The sequence below is a fragment of the Notamacropus eugenii genome, chromosome 5, assembly GCF_028372415.1.
Source record: "Notamacropus eugenii isolate mMacEug1 chromosome 5, mMacEug1.pri_v2, whole genome shotgun sequence".
Classification (NCBI taxonomy): domain Eukaryota; kingdom Metazoa; phylum Chordata; class Mammalia; order Diprotodontia; family Macropodidae; genus Notamacropus; species Notamacropus eugenii.
In genome coordinates, this window is record NC_092876.1 from 31,751,881 (window position 1) to 31,767,436 (window position 15,556).

The following is a 15,556-nucleotide window of genomic DNA, read 5'->3' on the forward strand; positions in this document are numbered from 1 at the left end:
CTGCTCCTTGGGAAGGTAAGTGACTTGATATAGTCTCTATATGGGCAGTCATGCTTGGGCAGTGCCTTCCCTGGAGTCACACAAGCCATTTGGGTTAGAGGTGGCACCTGAATCTCGGTCTTATCACTTCTCCTCAATGGTTACTACTCTTATTAATACCAACAACCCTTTGTCCCTGGTCGCAGGTACATTCGTCCATCCATGCTCCAGCATCTTCTGCGTCGCCTGGTATTTGATGTGCCCATCCTCAATGAGTTTGCCAAGATGCCCCTCAAGGTACCTGGTCTTAGGGAATGGGGAGAAGGAAGCTGCAGACAGTCTCTAATCAGTATGTATTCCAAATTGGGATAGGGAGCGGACCTGTGGTTTCATTGGTCTACTCTAGGGGAACTCCTAGGTGAGGAAATTCCCTCTGTCAGTGGAGATTGGCATCTTCTCTGCAACCTGTGGTTTTAGAGAACTGCCCAGAGGTACCCAGCCAGATCTTCCTGGCTCCAAAGTCAGCCTTCTATGTACTGTATCATGTTGCATCTTATCAACAGTCCAAACTCTCAAATGAATTTATCATCCATCAAATTCTATCAATCCATACATATGGATGGTACACCTATGGGTTCCAAGTTCTGTACTGAGTGCTAGGGGAGACATGAAGTATGGGTAAGACACTGGCCCTATCCTCATGGTGTCTAAACTCAACCACAGATAGATATGATGCAAGGTTGATGAGAAAGGTCAATGTAGGCCCAGCTTCTCAAAGAAAAGTGGTAGGGAAAGGAGAAGGATTTGAGTTGAGCTTTTTTGGTTTCATTTTAAAATTAAATTTTAAGAGTTTTACTTTAAAATGTTTTTTACATAAAAAAAAAAATTCTTCTTGCTCCATTTCACCTCCCTATCCCTTTTGGAAAAAAGAAAAAGAAAATAGAACCCTTGTAATAGATATGAAGGATAGGGAGGAATTCAGTAGAGAGAGGCAGGATCATCCAGGCAAAAGGTACTATAAGCAAATGCGTGGAGGTGAGCAGATCATGGGGCATTTTCAGTGTGTTAGGAGGCAAAGTCAAATGCATGAAGGAAAGTGTGGTGTAGTGGATAGAGGGCTTAACTTGAAGTCAGGAAGACCCAGATTCAAATTCTGCCTCCAATACTCTCGATGTCCCTGGGCAAGTTGTGTGACCTCTGTGGACCTCAGTGTCCTCATCCATAAAAATCAAGGCAAGGTTGGGCTTGGGCTGCAAATCTATGCTTCTGTGATCCTCTGCATGGAAGGAAGTAATATGAGATGTCTGCAAGCAGGTTGGCACCATAATGTGGCAAGCAAAGAAGTCTGAACTTTACCCAATAAATGACATGAGCAGTTCTTTGTCCACTCCCCTTTCCTCAATGGAAATGCTCATTTTCAGGGGCAGCTAGGTGGTGCAGTAAATAGAGCACCAGCTCTGAAGACAGGAGGATCTGAGTTCAAATTTGTCCTTAGACTCTTGGTAGCTATGTGAACCTGAACAAGCCACTTAACCCCAATTGCCTCCAAAGAGAGGGAAAAGAAGAAAATACTAATTTTTATGACCTTATAAAGGTGATTTTTGCCTCACTTGACTAGGTCCCATGTTCTAAACTGCCAAGGTATTTTGGATACTGACTCTTCTTCCAGTGTAAGCTTTCTCTCCATCCATGACACCATCTATTCCTTTACCTAAGTCACTGATTTTAAAAAAGGGCAGGGACAAACACAGATCCCAGTGTCCCTCCACTGGAGATCACCTTCCATTAATGCCTAATTTGGGGGTCCAGGCATTCAACTAGTTCTAACTTACCTTAATTATAATTGCTTGTCAGTCTTAAATCCATCTACAAGCATTTATTAAGCAGCTATCCTGTGCCAGGCCCCGGGCATCCCAAGACAAAATAAGAAACGGTTCTTGCCCTCAAGAAGCTTACCTTCTCCTCTGTCTGCCTCAGTTTCTTTATCTGTCAAATAAGGATAATAATAGCACTTCACTCCCAGGGTTGTTGTGAGGACCAAATGAGAAAATATTTGTAAAACACTTGGCACATAGTAGGCTCTTATAAATATTTCTTTCCTTCCTTCTTCTTTCTTTCATTCCTTCCTCTCTTTTTTCCTTCCTTCTTTCTTTTCTCCCTCTCTCCCTCCTTCCTTTTTTCCTTCCTCCCTAGCTCCTGACCAATCACTATGAGCGCTGCTGGAAGTATTACTGCCTCCCCACAGGCTGGGCCAACTATGGGGTCACCTCCGAAGAGGAGCTCCATCTGACTCGCAAGCTTTTCTGGGGCATCTTTGAGTCATTGGCCCACAAAGTGAGTCCCAAGATGGGAGGCCAATGGGCTGGGAGCAGGTGGGGATCTGAGCTGCGGGGGTATCTGAGGGCACAGAGAGGCAGCAAGGGGCCCTAAACTATGGGGACTCCTAGAGGAAGCCAGTGGAATGACAGGGACCCCAAGATATGGGGGCATGTGAGGGGGAAGGCAGTTGTCTGGGAGGCCCCTGAACCATGGGGGTGCAGGGAAGAAGAAAGGATAGCTATCAGGTTTGAAGAATTAGGAGCGTTTGAGGGGTCAGCCTCCCTGGATTTGGGGTTCATGGGAGGAGCCAAAAAAGAGGGAGTATTTATTTGACAGTCTTGGAAATTTGAACATTTAGGGAATGGTGTCTTCAGGTCTGTTGGGAGGAATTTGGAGCTGCTGGGCCCAAAGGGCTTGGCATTCCCAAGGTGTTGGGTGTTTGCCTCATGCTTGCTGTTGGGGAAGTAGTGGGGAGGGGGTCTCAGGGAAGAGGCAGTACATCTGTTAGGTTCCAAACTGGAGGATTTAGGGGAAGAGAAGGGTATTGGGAGGATATAGTTCTAGGCTCCTGGGTATGGAAATGGAAGTAGGACTCACTGAGTGGGCTGGGGACTTGGGGATCCTGGATGGAGGGAGGAGGGCATCTCAGGGATATCAGGGCTCAGGCTTTCCCCTCCCAGCACTGGGCAAGTATGGGGTTCCAGCCTCACAGTGACCCCTTGGGCCCCCACAGAAATACGACCAGGAACTCTACCGCATGGCCATGCCATGTCTGTGCGCCATTGCCGGAGCCTTGCCCCCAGACTATGTGGATGCCTCCTACTCTTCCAAGGCTGAGAAAAAGGCCAGTGTGGACGCTGAGGGCAATTTTGACCCCCGGCCCGTGGAGACACTCAAGTGAGGCTCTGTCAGGCATGGATGGAGGAGAGAAGTCCTTGGGCTGGGAGTGTGGGGGTGAAAAAGCAGGGGCTGAGGGCATCCCCAATCCCTCCAAACCCCTCCCACTTACCATTCCCTTCTCACCCTCAGTGTGATCATACCTGAGAAACTTGACTCCTTCATCAACAAATTCGCAGAATACACACACGAGAAATGGGCATTTGACAAGGTGCTGGCAACAGGTTTTCTCCAGACCCCAGAAGCCCCCAGAAGCTTCTCCTCCCTCCCCAAAATTCTTCCTCCATATCCCCTCAGTGCTCCTTGGTAACCCCACTGGCACTCCTCTCAGGGTCTCCTTCAGGTCTTCCCTGGGACTCTTCCCTGTGCCCTACCCAGCTCCTTCTCCTCAGGACCCCAGCACAGGAGAAGGAATCAAGGATCCCCTCCGGAATGTCCAGCCAAACAACCTGCCCCTCCAGCATCTCTCTACTCAGGGCCTGGGGCTCCCAGTGGACAGGAGCTGGGACTGACATTTGTCTTCTTCCTGCAGATTCAGAACAATTGGACATTTGGGGAGAACATCGATGAGGAACTGAAGACCCACCACATGCTTCGGCCCTACAAGACCTTCTCCGAAAAGGTGTCTGACTCCCCACCCCCAAATTAGGCCAGTCTTGGTACCCCAGGTGCCAACCTTGACCCCTGCTCACCTTCTTAATGATGCCATTCCAACTTACATATTCTCCCTCACCCCCAGCCAGTAACACTGAGCATGAGCTCAGACCCCCAATCCTGGCATCTCCTGGGAATGGTCCCCCTGGCTCCTGGGACCAGCTCCTCAAATCTTCCATCTCTCCTGTCCCAGGCCCCCCGGAAACCAGCTTCCTCCCATCTAGCTCCAGACATCTACCATCTCGGACCAAGGTCCCCACAATTCCAGAATTAGCATGTCTCAGATTTTCTATGTTTTCCGGGGTCCTCAATTATTCTCAAGGACAGGGATGCACATGGGAGGGTGAGAATGACAGATTGGGAGGGGGAATCAGAATTTAGAGGTCCTAATCCAGTCCCTCGCCCTTACACAAGGCCTAAGAGAGTGACATTATTTGGCAAGGGCCACATAGATAGTAGAAGGGCTAAATTTAGACCCAGGTCCTCTAGCTCCAGATCCAGTGTTCTTTACATTACCCCCATGATGACTTACAAATAGTGGTTAAGGTACAGACTTTCCAGATGTCTCACACTCAAAACTTCTCCCAGGGGTCTGTTGCAATGGCAAGCAGCTGGGCCTGGTCTCTCTGAGCTCCTCTGTTGGCTCCTGTGCTCACCCATTTCTTCTTTCTAGTTGAGAAACCAACTAATCTTGGTTTCTTACCCTGGGGTCTTGCGCTCATGGATTTCCCTCTCCCCACAAGGCAGTCTCTATCCTAGTCTATTGATCACATGATTTCCTCCTCCTTCATCTCTACTTCACACCAGGACAAGGAGATTTACCGGTGGCCTATCAAGGAGTCACTGAAAGCCATGATCGCCTGGGAGTGGACGGTGGAAAAAGCCCGTGAGGGTGAGGAGGAGAAGGCAGAGAAGAAGACCAAGACCCGCAAGATCTCCCAGAATGCCCCTGTAAGAGGAGTAGAGAGCTGGATGAAACCCAGGACATCACTGACTCACCATTCTCTGGCCCTGAGTATCCCTTGTCTTCCATTTTCAGGCCACCTATGACCCGAGAGAGGGTTATAATCCCCAACCTCCAGACCTCAGCTGTGTCACCCTGTCCCGAGAACTACAGGTGAGACACCTGCACCCTGCAAGTCTGCACCCACTCCAATGAGTTCTAGGTGCATCTCCCTTTACCCATGAGCTCTGGCTCCACCCCCTCCCTTGATCAGTTCTGCCCCCACCCCCTTCCCCTAATGAGTTCTAGCTGTACCTGCCCACCCCCTCCATGATGTCTGGCTGCATCCTCACTCCTGAGTTCTGGCTATACACCTCCCCCCCAGCTCTGGTAGGCTGGGGACATCCTGGACCTTAAGAATAGATGTGGGGTCTGTGTCTAGAGATGGGAGTTTTGTTTTTAGAAGGGCTTTGTCCGGGGGGCGGGAGCAAAGTGATGAACTTGTGCCTACGAAGCCAAGACCTGCCTGGCCAGCTGCTGAGACTGAAACTTCCCCATGCCACCTCCCTCCAGGCCATGGCTGAGCAACTGGCTGAGAATTACCATAACACATGGGGAAGGAAGAAAAAGCAGGAATTAGAGGCAAAGGGTAAGGCCCAGCCCTGGGGCCCCTCCCCCCAACTATCCCTTGAGGAGACCCCTACTCTGAGAACCCCCAAATCCTCCAGCTTCAAGAGTACTCAACCCTAGGGACCCCCCACACTCCTCGAAATGGTTATCATTCTGAGGACTCTCGATTGCCCCTAGATCTCCCATTTCTGTGGAACCCCACACTCCCTTGGATGCACCTCACTCTGAGGACCCCCAGATCACCCCTAGATCTCCCCCTTCTGAGGATCCTCAGTCCTAGTAGGAACACCCATGTATCCTTCTCCCCCCAGCTCTGGTGACCACCAATACTCAGAACTGCCCAAATTCGAGACCCCCTTAGTGTTCTTTGCCCCAGTCCTTTCTGCCCCATCTCTCCCACCTGAGCATCATCACCCCCCCAGGTGGAGGTACCCACCCCCTCCTGGTCCCCTATGACACACTGACTGCCAAGGAGAAGGCTCGAGACCGAGAGAAGGCACAGGAGCTTCTCAAATTCCTACAGATGAATGGCTACGCAGTGACGAGGTATGTGGAGGGAGCGGGGTCGAGTGGACAGTTTGGGGAGAGGGGAGACTGGAGGGGGGGCCTTCAATGATCTTTGCCCTGCTCTGCTCCACTCTCCCAGGGGGCTGAAGGACATGGAGCTGGACACATCCTCCATCGAAAAGAGATTTGCATTTGGCTTCCTCCAGCAGCTTCTCCGGTGGATGGATATTTCACAGGAGTTCATTGCCCACCTGGGTGAGCCCTAACTGGCAATTTCCTTTTTTGCAAGGCATCTACCCCCACCCCAACACACACAGACACACACAGACACACACACACAGACACAGACACACACAGACACACACACACACACACGGCCTCTAGACCTTATTGGCCCCTAAGAAGTCTCCTCACTCACAGATCCCAGATAACGTTGTCCACCCAAAGAGCTCCCCAGAAATTTCCTCCCAGACCTAATTACCCTCTTCTTTCCCACTTCCTACCTCCCCCCACACACATATATAGAGGCTGTGGTGAGCAGCGGACGGGTGGAGAAGTCTCCCCATGAGCAAGAGATCAAGTTCTTTGCCAAGGTAAGTGGTCAGAGTTGGGCCAGGCCCAGGATTAAGGAAAGGGACAGAGTTGGGGCTAGATCTAGGACTATGTCCAGGCTACCTCTCTCTCACTTGTCTCTCCCCACCCCATCCCCACCAGATCCTGCTGCCTCTCATCAACCAGTATTTCCACAATCACTGCCTGTACTTCCTGTCCACACCAGCTAAGGTCCTAGGCAGTGGGGGCCATGCATCTAACAAGGAGAAGGAGATGATCACCAGGTGTGTGCCTGACTCCTAAACCTGGCTACCTCCCAGACTCCTTGCCCCACACTCCTGAAGAATCCTGTCCCCACACCTCATTTCCTGCATTCCAGGATGCCCTGACTTCCTTTCTACCCTCTGGTTTGGGGGATTTCTAAGGGGTAACAAGACCCATCTGGCCCAGGGGACCAACCCCTCAACCTTTGAGGGACCAATTCTACCTATGTCCTGAGTGCCAGGCATTAACTCCTTATCCTCTCATGCCTTCTCACCTCCTTCTCTCCACACCCTGCACCTCCCCTCTGTCCCTCCTTCCCTCCCTTATCCTTCTGTCTTTCCATTTCCTATCCCTCTCTGCCTTTGTCCCCCATCCTGTTCCCCACATCTCTCTTGCCCAATGCCATCTCCTCCTCTTCTTCTTTCACTCCCATCCTTGCACTCTCTTGTCTCCTGTCTCCTCTGCCCTTTTGTCTCCCTGCTCTCTCTTGTCTTCCATACCTCCTTCCTTTCAACATCCCTTGTTCCTTTCATTTCTCTGCTGTACATCTCTGTAATCCCCATGCTTTACCTTCCTATGCCCCTTCTTACACATTCCCCTTTCCTGTCTCTCCCCTTATCCCTTCTCTCTTTTCCTCCTCCTATCTCTCCTCCCTATCTTGTCCCTTACTCTTTGCCTCTGTTCCTTTCTCTTCTTCTAATCCTTCCATCTCAATCTTCCCTCTCTCCTTGACCCTCCATCCCTGTTTCCCTCCTCTTTTCCACTCTTCCTCATCCCCATGTCCTGGCATTCCCTATCCCTCCATTCCTGTCCTATTTCCCTCTGTCCTTCTCTCCAGCCTGTTCTGTAAACTCGCCGCTCTGGTCCGGCACCGAGTCTCTCTCTTTGGTAAGAATTCTTCCTTTTAATGCCTCCCCTTCCCCCATAATCCTTTTCTCCATGCTCCCCCACCAAATTCCTCTCATTCTCTTATCCCCATCCCCAACCGGGACCCATATTCTACTTGAAATGAGGACTGGGGAGGAATATATGGGTGTCAGTGTTGGGGTCAGCAAGAAGGCCATGTCCTCCCCATTTTCTTGCCCCATCCTGTTTTCTCTCCCCTCCAGGGACTGACGCTCCAGCTGTGGTCAACTGTCTACACATCCTTGCCCGGTCACTGGATGCCAGGTGAGACCACATCCACCTGACCTCCCCCACAGAGGGCCCTGTCAGAAAATCACCTTCCACTAAGCCTGGCTGCTTCTCTCCCTCCATCCCTCTGTCCTCCCTTTTGCCCATCATCTATCACTCAACCTGAGGAAGACACCTCAGAGGAAATCTGGTCCGAGCCTGACTAGAGAGCTCCCCTACAAAGTCTCAGAAAAGTGGTCATCCAGCTTCTGCTGAAGATCTCAGACTGGGGAGAGCTCTAAGTTTGCCCCAACATCAGTCCTAAACCTGACTCCTTAGGGCTTCTGTTACTGAGCGTGTTAGTGCTAGAGCCATGCAGGACAAACCTCAGCCTCTTGTATGTATGTGATAGGCCTTCAGATACCTCAGGAAAGTTGTTGTGTTCATACACACACACACACACACACACACACACACACACACACACACACACACACACACACACACACATCCCATCCAAGGTTTTCCTACTTCAGGCTAAACATCCCAAATTCCTCCAACCAATCCTTATATGGTAAGGCTGAGATTCCTTCCAACATCCTGGCTGCTGTCCTCTGAACTCCTTCCAAAGTATGTAAATATCCTTGCTCAAATGCATCAGCCAGAGTGGACTGCATGCCACCCTCCAGATGTGGTCTGGCCAAGGCCAAGGCCCTGGGGGCAGCTGCTTCCTCTCTTCCGGACATGAGTCCTCTCTCAGTGAGGCCTCAGATCACGGTGGCTTCCCTGGTGGCTGTCTCTCCTGTTTATTCCTGCTGAGCCAGCAGTCCATTCAAACCTACAATCTTTCCATGAGAATTGATAGAGTATTCAAAGGAAGAAGGGCAAAAATAGTACAGGGCAGCTAGGGGTCACCACAGGACACAGAGTTCTGGTCTTAGAGTCAGGAAGACTCATCTTCCTGAGTTCAAATCCAGCCTCAGACATTTACTAGCTGTGTGACCCTAGGCAAGTCATTTCACCCTGTTTGCCTCAGTTTTCTCATCTGTAAAATGAGCCAGAGAAGGAAATGGCAAACCACTCCAATATCTCTGCCAAGAAAACCCCAAATGGGAGCACTAGGTTTGGAGTCAGAGGGCTTGGGTTCAAATCCTACTATCTTTATGACCTTAGATGAGTTACTTGTCTACTGTAGGCCTTGGATTCCTCATTTGTCACATGGGGGCTAGGAGTGCAGACCAAATGGCTTCCATGGTCCCCACCAGCTCTACTTCCATGATCTTCTGATCATTCCTAGTCTACCTCGATCCCTGTAGATTGACAGACCCATTAACTAGCCTTCCCAGTTTTATATCATCAGCAAATTCAATGAATGAAATGTTGAACAGAGCCCTGGAGCACTCCACTAGAGACCTCCTTCCAAGAAGCACCATCATAACGACTCTTTGAACATATTCATTCAGTCAGTTCCATATCTGGCTGACCATCCTGCCCTCTAGCCCATATCTCTCCATCTCATTCACAAAAATAACATTGAGACATTTAGTTAAATGCTTTGCTAAGAATCTAGGTAGACTCTATTTGTGGCCTTTCCCTAATCTATTCATCTAGTAACTCCATCAGAAAAGGAAATGAGGTTAATTCAATGTGACTAGTTTGTGGTGAAACCCTTTATAAAGACAGCTAAAATCTGCAGGAAACTGACCTGGACCATAGTTCACATGAGTTTGTCCTAAGTTGCCCTTCAGAAACCTTGGTGCTGGGAGTCCTCTGTTCCACTCATGACCTAAGGACCTCAGAATCCCAAGACCTTAGAGCTGAGGGTCATCTTGTCACTGTACATGGATAGGAATGGCCTCTATGAGGTCCTTGACATGGGATCATATAGCTTGTGCTTAGAGACATCCTAGACATATTTGGAGGGTGCCAAGGGGAGAAGAGATTAGACCTGTTCTGGTTGGCTCCAGAAGGCAGAACCAACTAGGACAGATGACTAGAAGTGTACTGGGTGTGTGGGGTGAGGGAAGAGAAGAGTTCCTTTCAGGTATGGATGATCCTTCTAACTCTCAGATTCTGAGATTCTATAAGGAACAGGGAACTTGGGCTCTCTTGAGGCAGCCTATGTCATCCTTTTTTTCCTCCCTCATTCTTCTTTGGGGACCCCTCAGCCTCCTACTATCTGCCCATCTACTGAAGGTAATAAAATCAGGACCAGAGGTTGTGAAGGTCAGCCTGTCATCCCCACTCCCACCTTTGTTTCCATCCCCAAATCTCACTCATTCTTCCCTGGATACCCACTGTGGTCCTGTCTTGGAACTGAGATAATTGAAGCCATTGTGACCTCGCCAGGCCCATCTTGCCCCCTGGGTCTCCATCATTCTACCAGGTGGTCCCTACCCCCCTCTTCTAACTGCTCCAAGGTAGATGATGGAACTGGACCCCAAGACCAAAGATTTTGAAAGCTAGCCTGACCCCACCAAGTGATCCTCACTCCCTTGAAATTTTCCTTATCCTCTCACAAGAACCCCAACCCCCTGACCCTCCCCCAAAAACAGGGCTAGAAATTGTGAGTCTCTTGTCTACAACAGTGAAAAGAGTGGAGTGCTTGATCTTGAAGTTAGGAGGCTGAGCTGCTACTTCCTATCCTAGTGACCTCGAATGAATCTTTGACCTTCCATAGCCTTTACTTCCCTAATCCCCACAAAGGGAAGGTTAGACCAGAGCAGCAGTTCCCAAACTTTTAGGTCTCAGGACTCTTTCATGCTCATCACAATTATTGAGGACAACCCCACCTCCTTTGTTTATATGGGTTACACCTACTGATATTTATCATATTAGAAACTAAAACAGGTACCTTTTCAAAAGATACTTTTATTTATTTAAAAAAATAATCATAAAAATCCATTACAAGATAACATAAATAACATATTTTTTGAATAAAAAAATGAAAAGTATTTTATGAGAAGAACAGGACTGTTTTATATTGTTTTTGCAAATCTCTTTCATGAGATTTGCCCTTAATAGAAGCTAGCTGGATTCTCATATTTGCTTCTGCGTCAAATCTGTTTCAGTGTTTTACGTTAGTTGAAGTGCATAAGAATCATAATAACATTTATATAACACGTGCAAAGTGCTTTACAAATACTGTTTCCTTTGAAGAAAATTCATCCTCACACAGATATGTAGTCAGCGAAGGAAGGAGTATTTTAAGAGGCAAATAATGTCTTAGTGTTGTTATGAAAATTTTGGACCTTGAGTCTCCCTGGAAGGGTCTGGACCACAGTTTGAGAACTGTTAGACTAGAAAATTGAGGCCATTAGATGTCACACGGATTAGGGTGCTGGACTTGGAGTCAGGGAAACCTAAGTTCAAATCTTAACTTACTTATTAGATGTGATGGGCAAATCATTTAATTGCCACCTGCCTCAGTTTCCCAATCTGTAAAATGAAGGGGTTGGACTCAGTGGCCTCTAAGGTCCCCTCCAGCTCTGGTGCTTAGACCCGTGGGTCTTCCTCCATCTTCCCCAGGACAGTGATGAAGTCTGGCCCTGAGATCGTGAAGGCTGGTCTCCGATCGTTCTTTGAGAGTGCTTCAGAGGACATTGAGAAGATGGTGGAGAACCTGCGTTTGGGCAAGGTGTCCCAGGCCCGGACCCAGGTCAAGGGTGTTGGCCAGAATCTCACCTACACCACGGTGGCTTTGCTTCCTGTCCTCACCACCCTCTTTCAGCACATTGCCCAGCACCAGTTTGGAGACGATGTCATCTGTAAGGGCAGCCCCGGCTGTGTCCTAAGAGAGGAGAGGGCCCTCTGAGCGGGAAGAGACCTAGGCCCCAAGTGTGGGGCTCAGGCTAGAAGTGGGGGTCCCCAGGAGCTGGGAAGACTCCTCAAAGGATGCAGTAGCATTAGAGGAGAGCATTTCAAGGAGGGAGACCTGGGTTCAAATCTTGATTCTACCACTTCTTACCTAGGTTGACCCCAGGCAAGTCACTTAACCTCCATGGGCCTCAGTCATCTCATTTGTAAAATAAGGGGTAGTCCCTTCCAACTTCAGACTTAGGATCCCATGACCTCATGGGTCCCCTCTAACTCTAAATCTATGATCATATGATCCACAAATTGATGTCTGACTTAGGCCTTCTTGCTGGGACTCAGTTTCCCCATTTGTAAATTGAGGGAGGTTGGAGTCAACAATCACAAAATCATAGGCTTTTGAGTGAGAAAGACCCATGAGGCCATGGAGATCAACTCCCTCATTCTATAGTTGAGGATGCTTTGGCCAAGGGAGGAGAAAGGACTGATCCAAGGTCTCACCATCAGTAAGTGAACGATAGTGGGGCATTTTGAACCACACTACCCCCCTCATTTTGGATGAGGAGTAAGGCCTAGGAAGAGTCTTTCAGGATTTGAACCCTAACTCTTTGCTCTGGCCCCTGGGGTCACACTCCCCACTGCCATTTTGTCTCTGAGGTCCATTCCATCTCAGAGGCCCAGCTGTTCTAAAAGAATTCAATGGGAAGGAAAGGAAGCTTCGGTGACCTCTGACTTTTGCCCTTGTGTCTTCCTCCATCCTTCCCACACAGTGGACGATGTCCAGGTCTCCTGTTATCGAACACTTTGCAGTATCTACTCTCTGGGGACTACCAAGAATTCCTATGTGGAGAAGTAAGGAGGGACTGGGAGGGGCAGAGAGGTGGGGCAGGAGGGGTCACTAGAGAAAGAGCTGGAGGGGGATGGGAGCAGATTGGAGGGAGAGGGGACGTTAAGGGGTTCATTGAAGGGGGAGCTAGATAGTGGGGAGTCTTGTGAGTAGAGAGGTCTAGAAGATGAAAGGAATCTGACCATGCCCTCACCATCCAGACTACGTCCAGCCCTCGGAGAATGCCTTGCCCGACTGGCAGCTGCCATGCCAGTTGCCTTCCTTGAACCCCAATTGAATGAATTCAACGTCTGCTCCGTCTACACTACCAAATCTCCCAGAGAACGTGCCAGTGAGTTCTGGGGATCACCTCTGAGTGATGTAAAGGGAAAGTGGCCCTGCAATTTAGAGAACCCCAAGTTGGGGATGAGGTTGCTCTGGGGGGGACCTAAGGGTTCTCTGATTAGGGGGGTACACTACTAACAAGGATTTGATGGGACCAGATTAGAATGTTATGGGGTAGATTTGGGAGACCTCTGCTTTTAGGGGGCTGCGTTGGAGATAAGGAAAATGATGAGCTTCAGAGACAGTGGAGTGAATAGGTTTCTGAAAGTATCAGTCTGGATAGCTAATGGAGTTTAGCAATGCTCTTAACTCAGAATTTGATTGAATTTGTGTTCCATCAAGACCACACCCTTACCACTCCAGATCTTTTTCTTTGATGCGTGAAAAACTTGTGGGGATATTAGTGTACAGCAAGCCTATGTGCCCAGAGGGTGTTGTGGAAACTGGAAAAACTAATGCAGATTTAGGCTTCACTGAGAGAGACTGAGCCTCCAGGACTCTGGAGCTGACGATCCCACCATCCTCTGCCTTGGTCAGACCACAGACCAGGATTATACTGAGTTCAGATCTGGGTTTAAGGATGTCAGTAAGATGGCGAGTGCCTGGAGGAAGGCAGCCGGGATGGTGGTTCCTAACCCATAAAGATAGGGTAAAACAACAGAGGGTGTTTAGCCTAGAGAAAACTGAGGAGGATATGAGAGCTGCATTCAAACATTTGAAAGGTTGTGGAGAAAGGGTTTCACTTGTCCTGGGTGGCCAAGGAAGAAAAAGTTAGGGATGATGGGTTTGAACTGCTAAAAGGTCCAAACATATGGCTAACCATTAGAGATGTCCCACAGTGGAATCCACTTTAGGGGGCAGGGAGCCCCACCCCATCACTGTTGGTCTTCAAGCTAAGGCTGGAGGACCACTGATAAGGTGGATGAAAGTTCCTTTTCAGTATCCCAAGGTCACTTTTAACCCTGAGATTCTGGAATGTTCTGTGACACTAGGTTTGGGGCCCAATGGGATTAGGATCATAGGATTTGGGGGAGCCCTCTGAATAGATCTCATACTTTGCACCAGTCCTGGGCCTTCCCAGCTCTGTGGAAGAGATGTGCCCAGATATCCCGGACCTGAAGCAGCTGATGGCAGAGATTGGGGGATTGGCTGAGTCGGGCGCCCGCTACACAGAGATGCCCCACGTTATCGAGGTCACACTACCAATGCTTTGTAACTACCTGCCCCGATGGTGGGAGCGGGGTCCCGAGGTACCTACCTCACAGACCCCAGGAGGCCCCCCACCCTGCACGGATGTTACCTCAGACCACCTCAACTCCCTCCTGGGAAACATCCTCCGAATCATTGTCAATAACCTGGGCATTGATGAGGCTTCATGGATGAAGCGCCTAGCAGGTGAGTGTGTGGGGATGAAGCACCTGGGGGATATGGGGGGAATAAAGTGCCTGGTAGGTGGGTGGGTGAGGATGAAGCACCTGGCAGATGGCCATGCGGGTAGGTTTGAGTGGGGGAAGGGATGAGAAAGTACAATAGAGACAAGGTCTTGGGAAGCTATGAATGTGTACAGATACGGCATGTTCAAAGGGCAGGATCCCTATAGATTGGACATGAAACCCCTCAAAGACTATTTTCCTCATGGCAATGAGAGGGGATCAGAGTCCCTTGAGAGCCACATTTTGGAATAGGGATTCTCCTATTCCAAATAGGAGGGACGTCTGACAGAAGGGGACGTAGGATTTCTAACGGCCAGGGGGCTCAAGGTTCTCAGGAATAGTAATTTGGAGTCAGAATGTGAAGTTGAGGGATCTGGGGCTGAAGTCTTCCCAAGAGCTGAGACAAAAGGGACAGGAATGTGAGGGTGAGAAATGGAGTCCCCAAAGACCAGTGAAGAGAGTGCAAGGGTCTCCTAGTGATAAGGAACAAGGCTCAGTAGAAAGACCACTGGGTTTTTCTGTGGTTTAGAATCAGAAGGCCTAGTTCTGATCCTTAAATGCCTGTGTGACTTTGGATAAATCACTTTCTCTTTCTGGGCCTTTCTAAAATTAGAGAGTTGGAAGAGAGGGTCTCTGAGATTCCCCTCCAGCTCTGAAATTTCACTCCCCTAGGGCAAGGAGTCCAAGACCCTGGTTATCAGAATTTGGAAGTCTCCTAAAGGCTTAGGCAGAGATTGTGTGTATGTGGGGTCCCTAGTGATGGGTTAGGAAGCCAAGGACCCCGGGATAGAGGTGGAGGTTCTACAGGCCCAGGGGTACTTACCTCTCTTCTTGCCCTAATCCCCAGTATTTGCCCAACCAATCGTGAGCCGGGCCACGCCTGAGATGCTCCGGTCTCATTTCATCCCCACTGTGGGCCGGCTACGGAAGCGAGCTGGGAAGGTCGTAGCCGAAGAGGAGCAGCTGCGGCTGGAGGCCAAGGCAGAAGCTGAAGAGGGAGAAGTCCTGGTGCGGGAAGAGTTTTCCGTGCTCTGCCGGGACCTCTACGCACTCTATCCCCTGCTCATCCGCTATGTGGACAACAACCGGTCAGCCCCTCCCCTGTCCCAACATTCCACCCTAAATGATGCGTAATCAGTTTTAGTCCAGGCACAGATACCTGAGAGGGCAGGACCAGACCTTGGGTTCCACTACCCACACAATTGCTCTCTTGGCTATGTCCTTGGTGACTTCTCCAACCACTAGATAAGTCACTATCCATTTTTGCCCAAGAGAAGACCA

General features: G+C 49.5%; 1 protein-coding gene across 4 annotated transcripts in view; it reads left to right on the plus strand.

Moving 5' to 3' along the window:
- RYR1 (ryanodine receptor 1) overlaps positions 1–15,556 on the plus strand; it is a 93,345-nt gene that overhangs the window by 43,186 nt on the left and 34,603 nt on the right. For all 4 annotated transcript variants that reach the window (XM_072608347.1, XM_072608345.1, XM_072608348.1 and 1 more), the window contains 19 exons: positions 186–276; positions 2,173–2,313; positions 3,032–3,195; positions 3,328–3,406; positions 3,728–3,817; positions 4,657–4,800; positions 4,889–4,966; positions 5,366–5,441; positions 5,845–5,968; positions 6,069–6,184; positions 6,455–6,522; positions 6,644–6,765; positions 7,584–7,633; positions 7,855–7,915; positions 11,387–11,625; positions 12,442–12,523; positions 12,719–12,849; positions 13,908–14,237; positions 15,123–15,363. In XM_072608347.1, the coding sequence (XP_072464448.1) occupies positions 186–276; positions 2,173–2,313; positions 3,032–3,195; positions 3,328–3,406; positions 3,728–3,817; positions 4,657–4,800; positions 4,889–4,966; positions 5,366–5,441; positions 5,845–5,968; positions 6,069–6,184; positions 6,455–6,522; positions 6,644–6,765; positions 7,584–7,633; positions 7,855–7,915; positions 11,387–11,625; positions 12,442–12,523; positions 12,719–12,849; positions 13,908–14,237; positions 15,123–15,363 (2,427 nt within the window). The remainder of the gene's footprint in view (positions 1–185; positions 277–2,172; positions 2,314–3,031; positions 3,196–3,327; positions 3,407–3,727; positions 3,818–4,656; positions 4,801–4,888; positions 4,967–5,365; positions 5,442–5,844; positions 5,969–6,068; positions 6,185–6,454; positions 6,523–6,643; positions 6,766–7,583; positions 7,634–7,854; positions 7,916–11,386; positions 11,626–12,441; positions 12,524–12,718; positions 12,850–13,907; positions 14,238–15,122; positions 15,364–15,556) is intronic.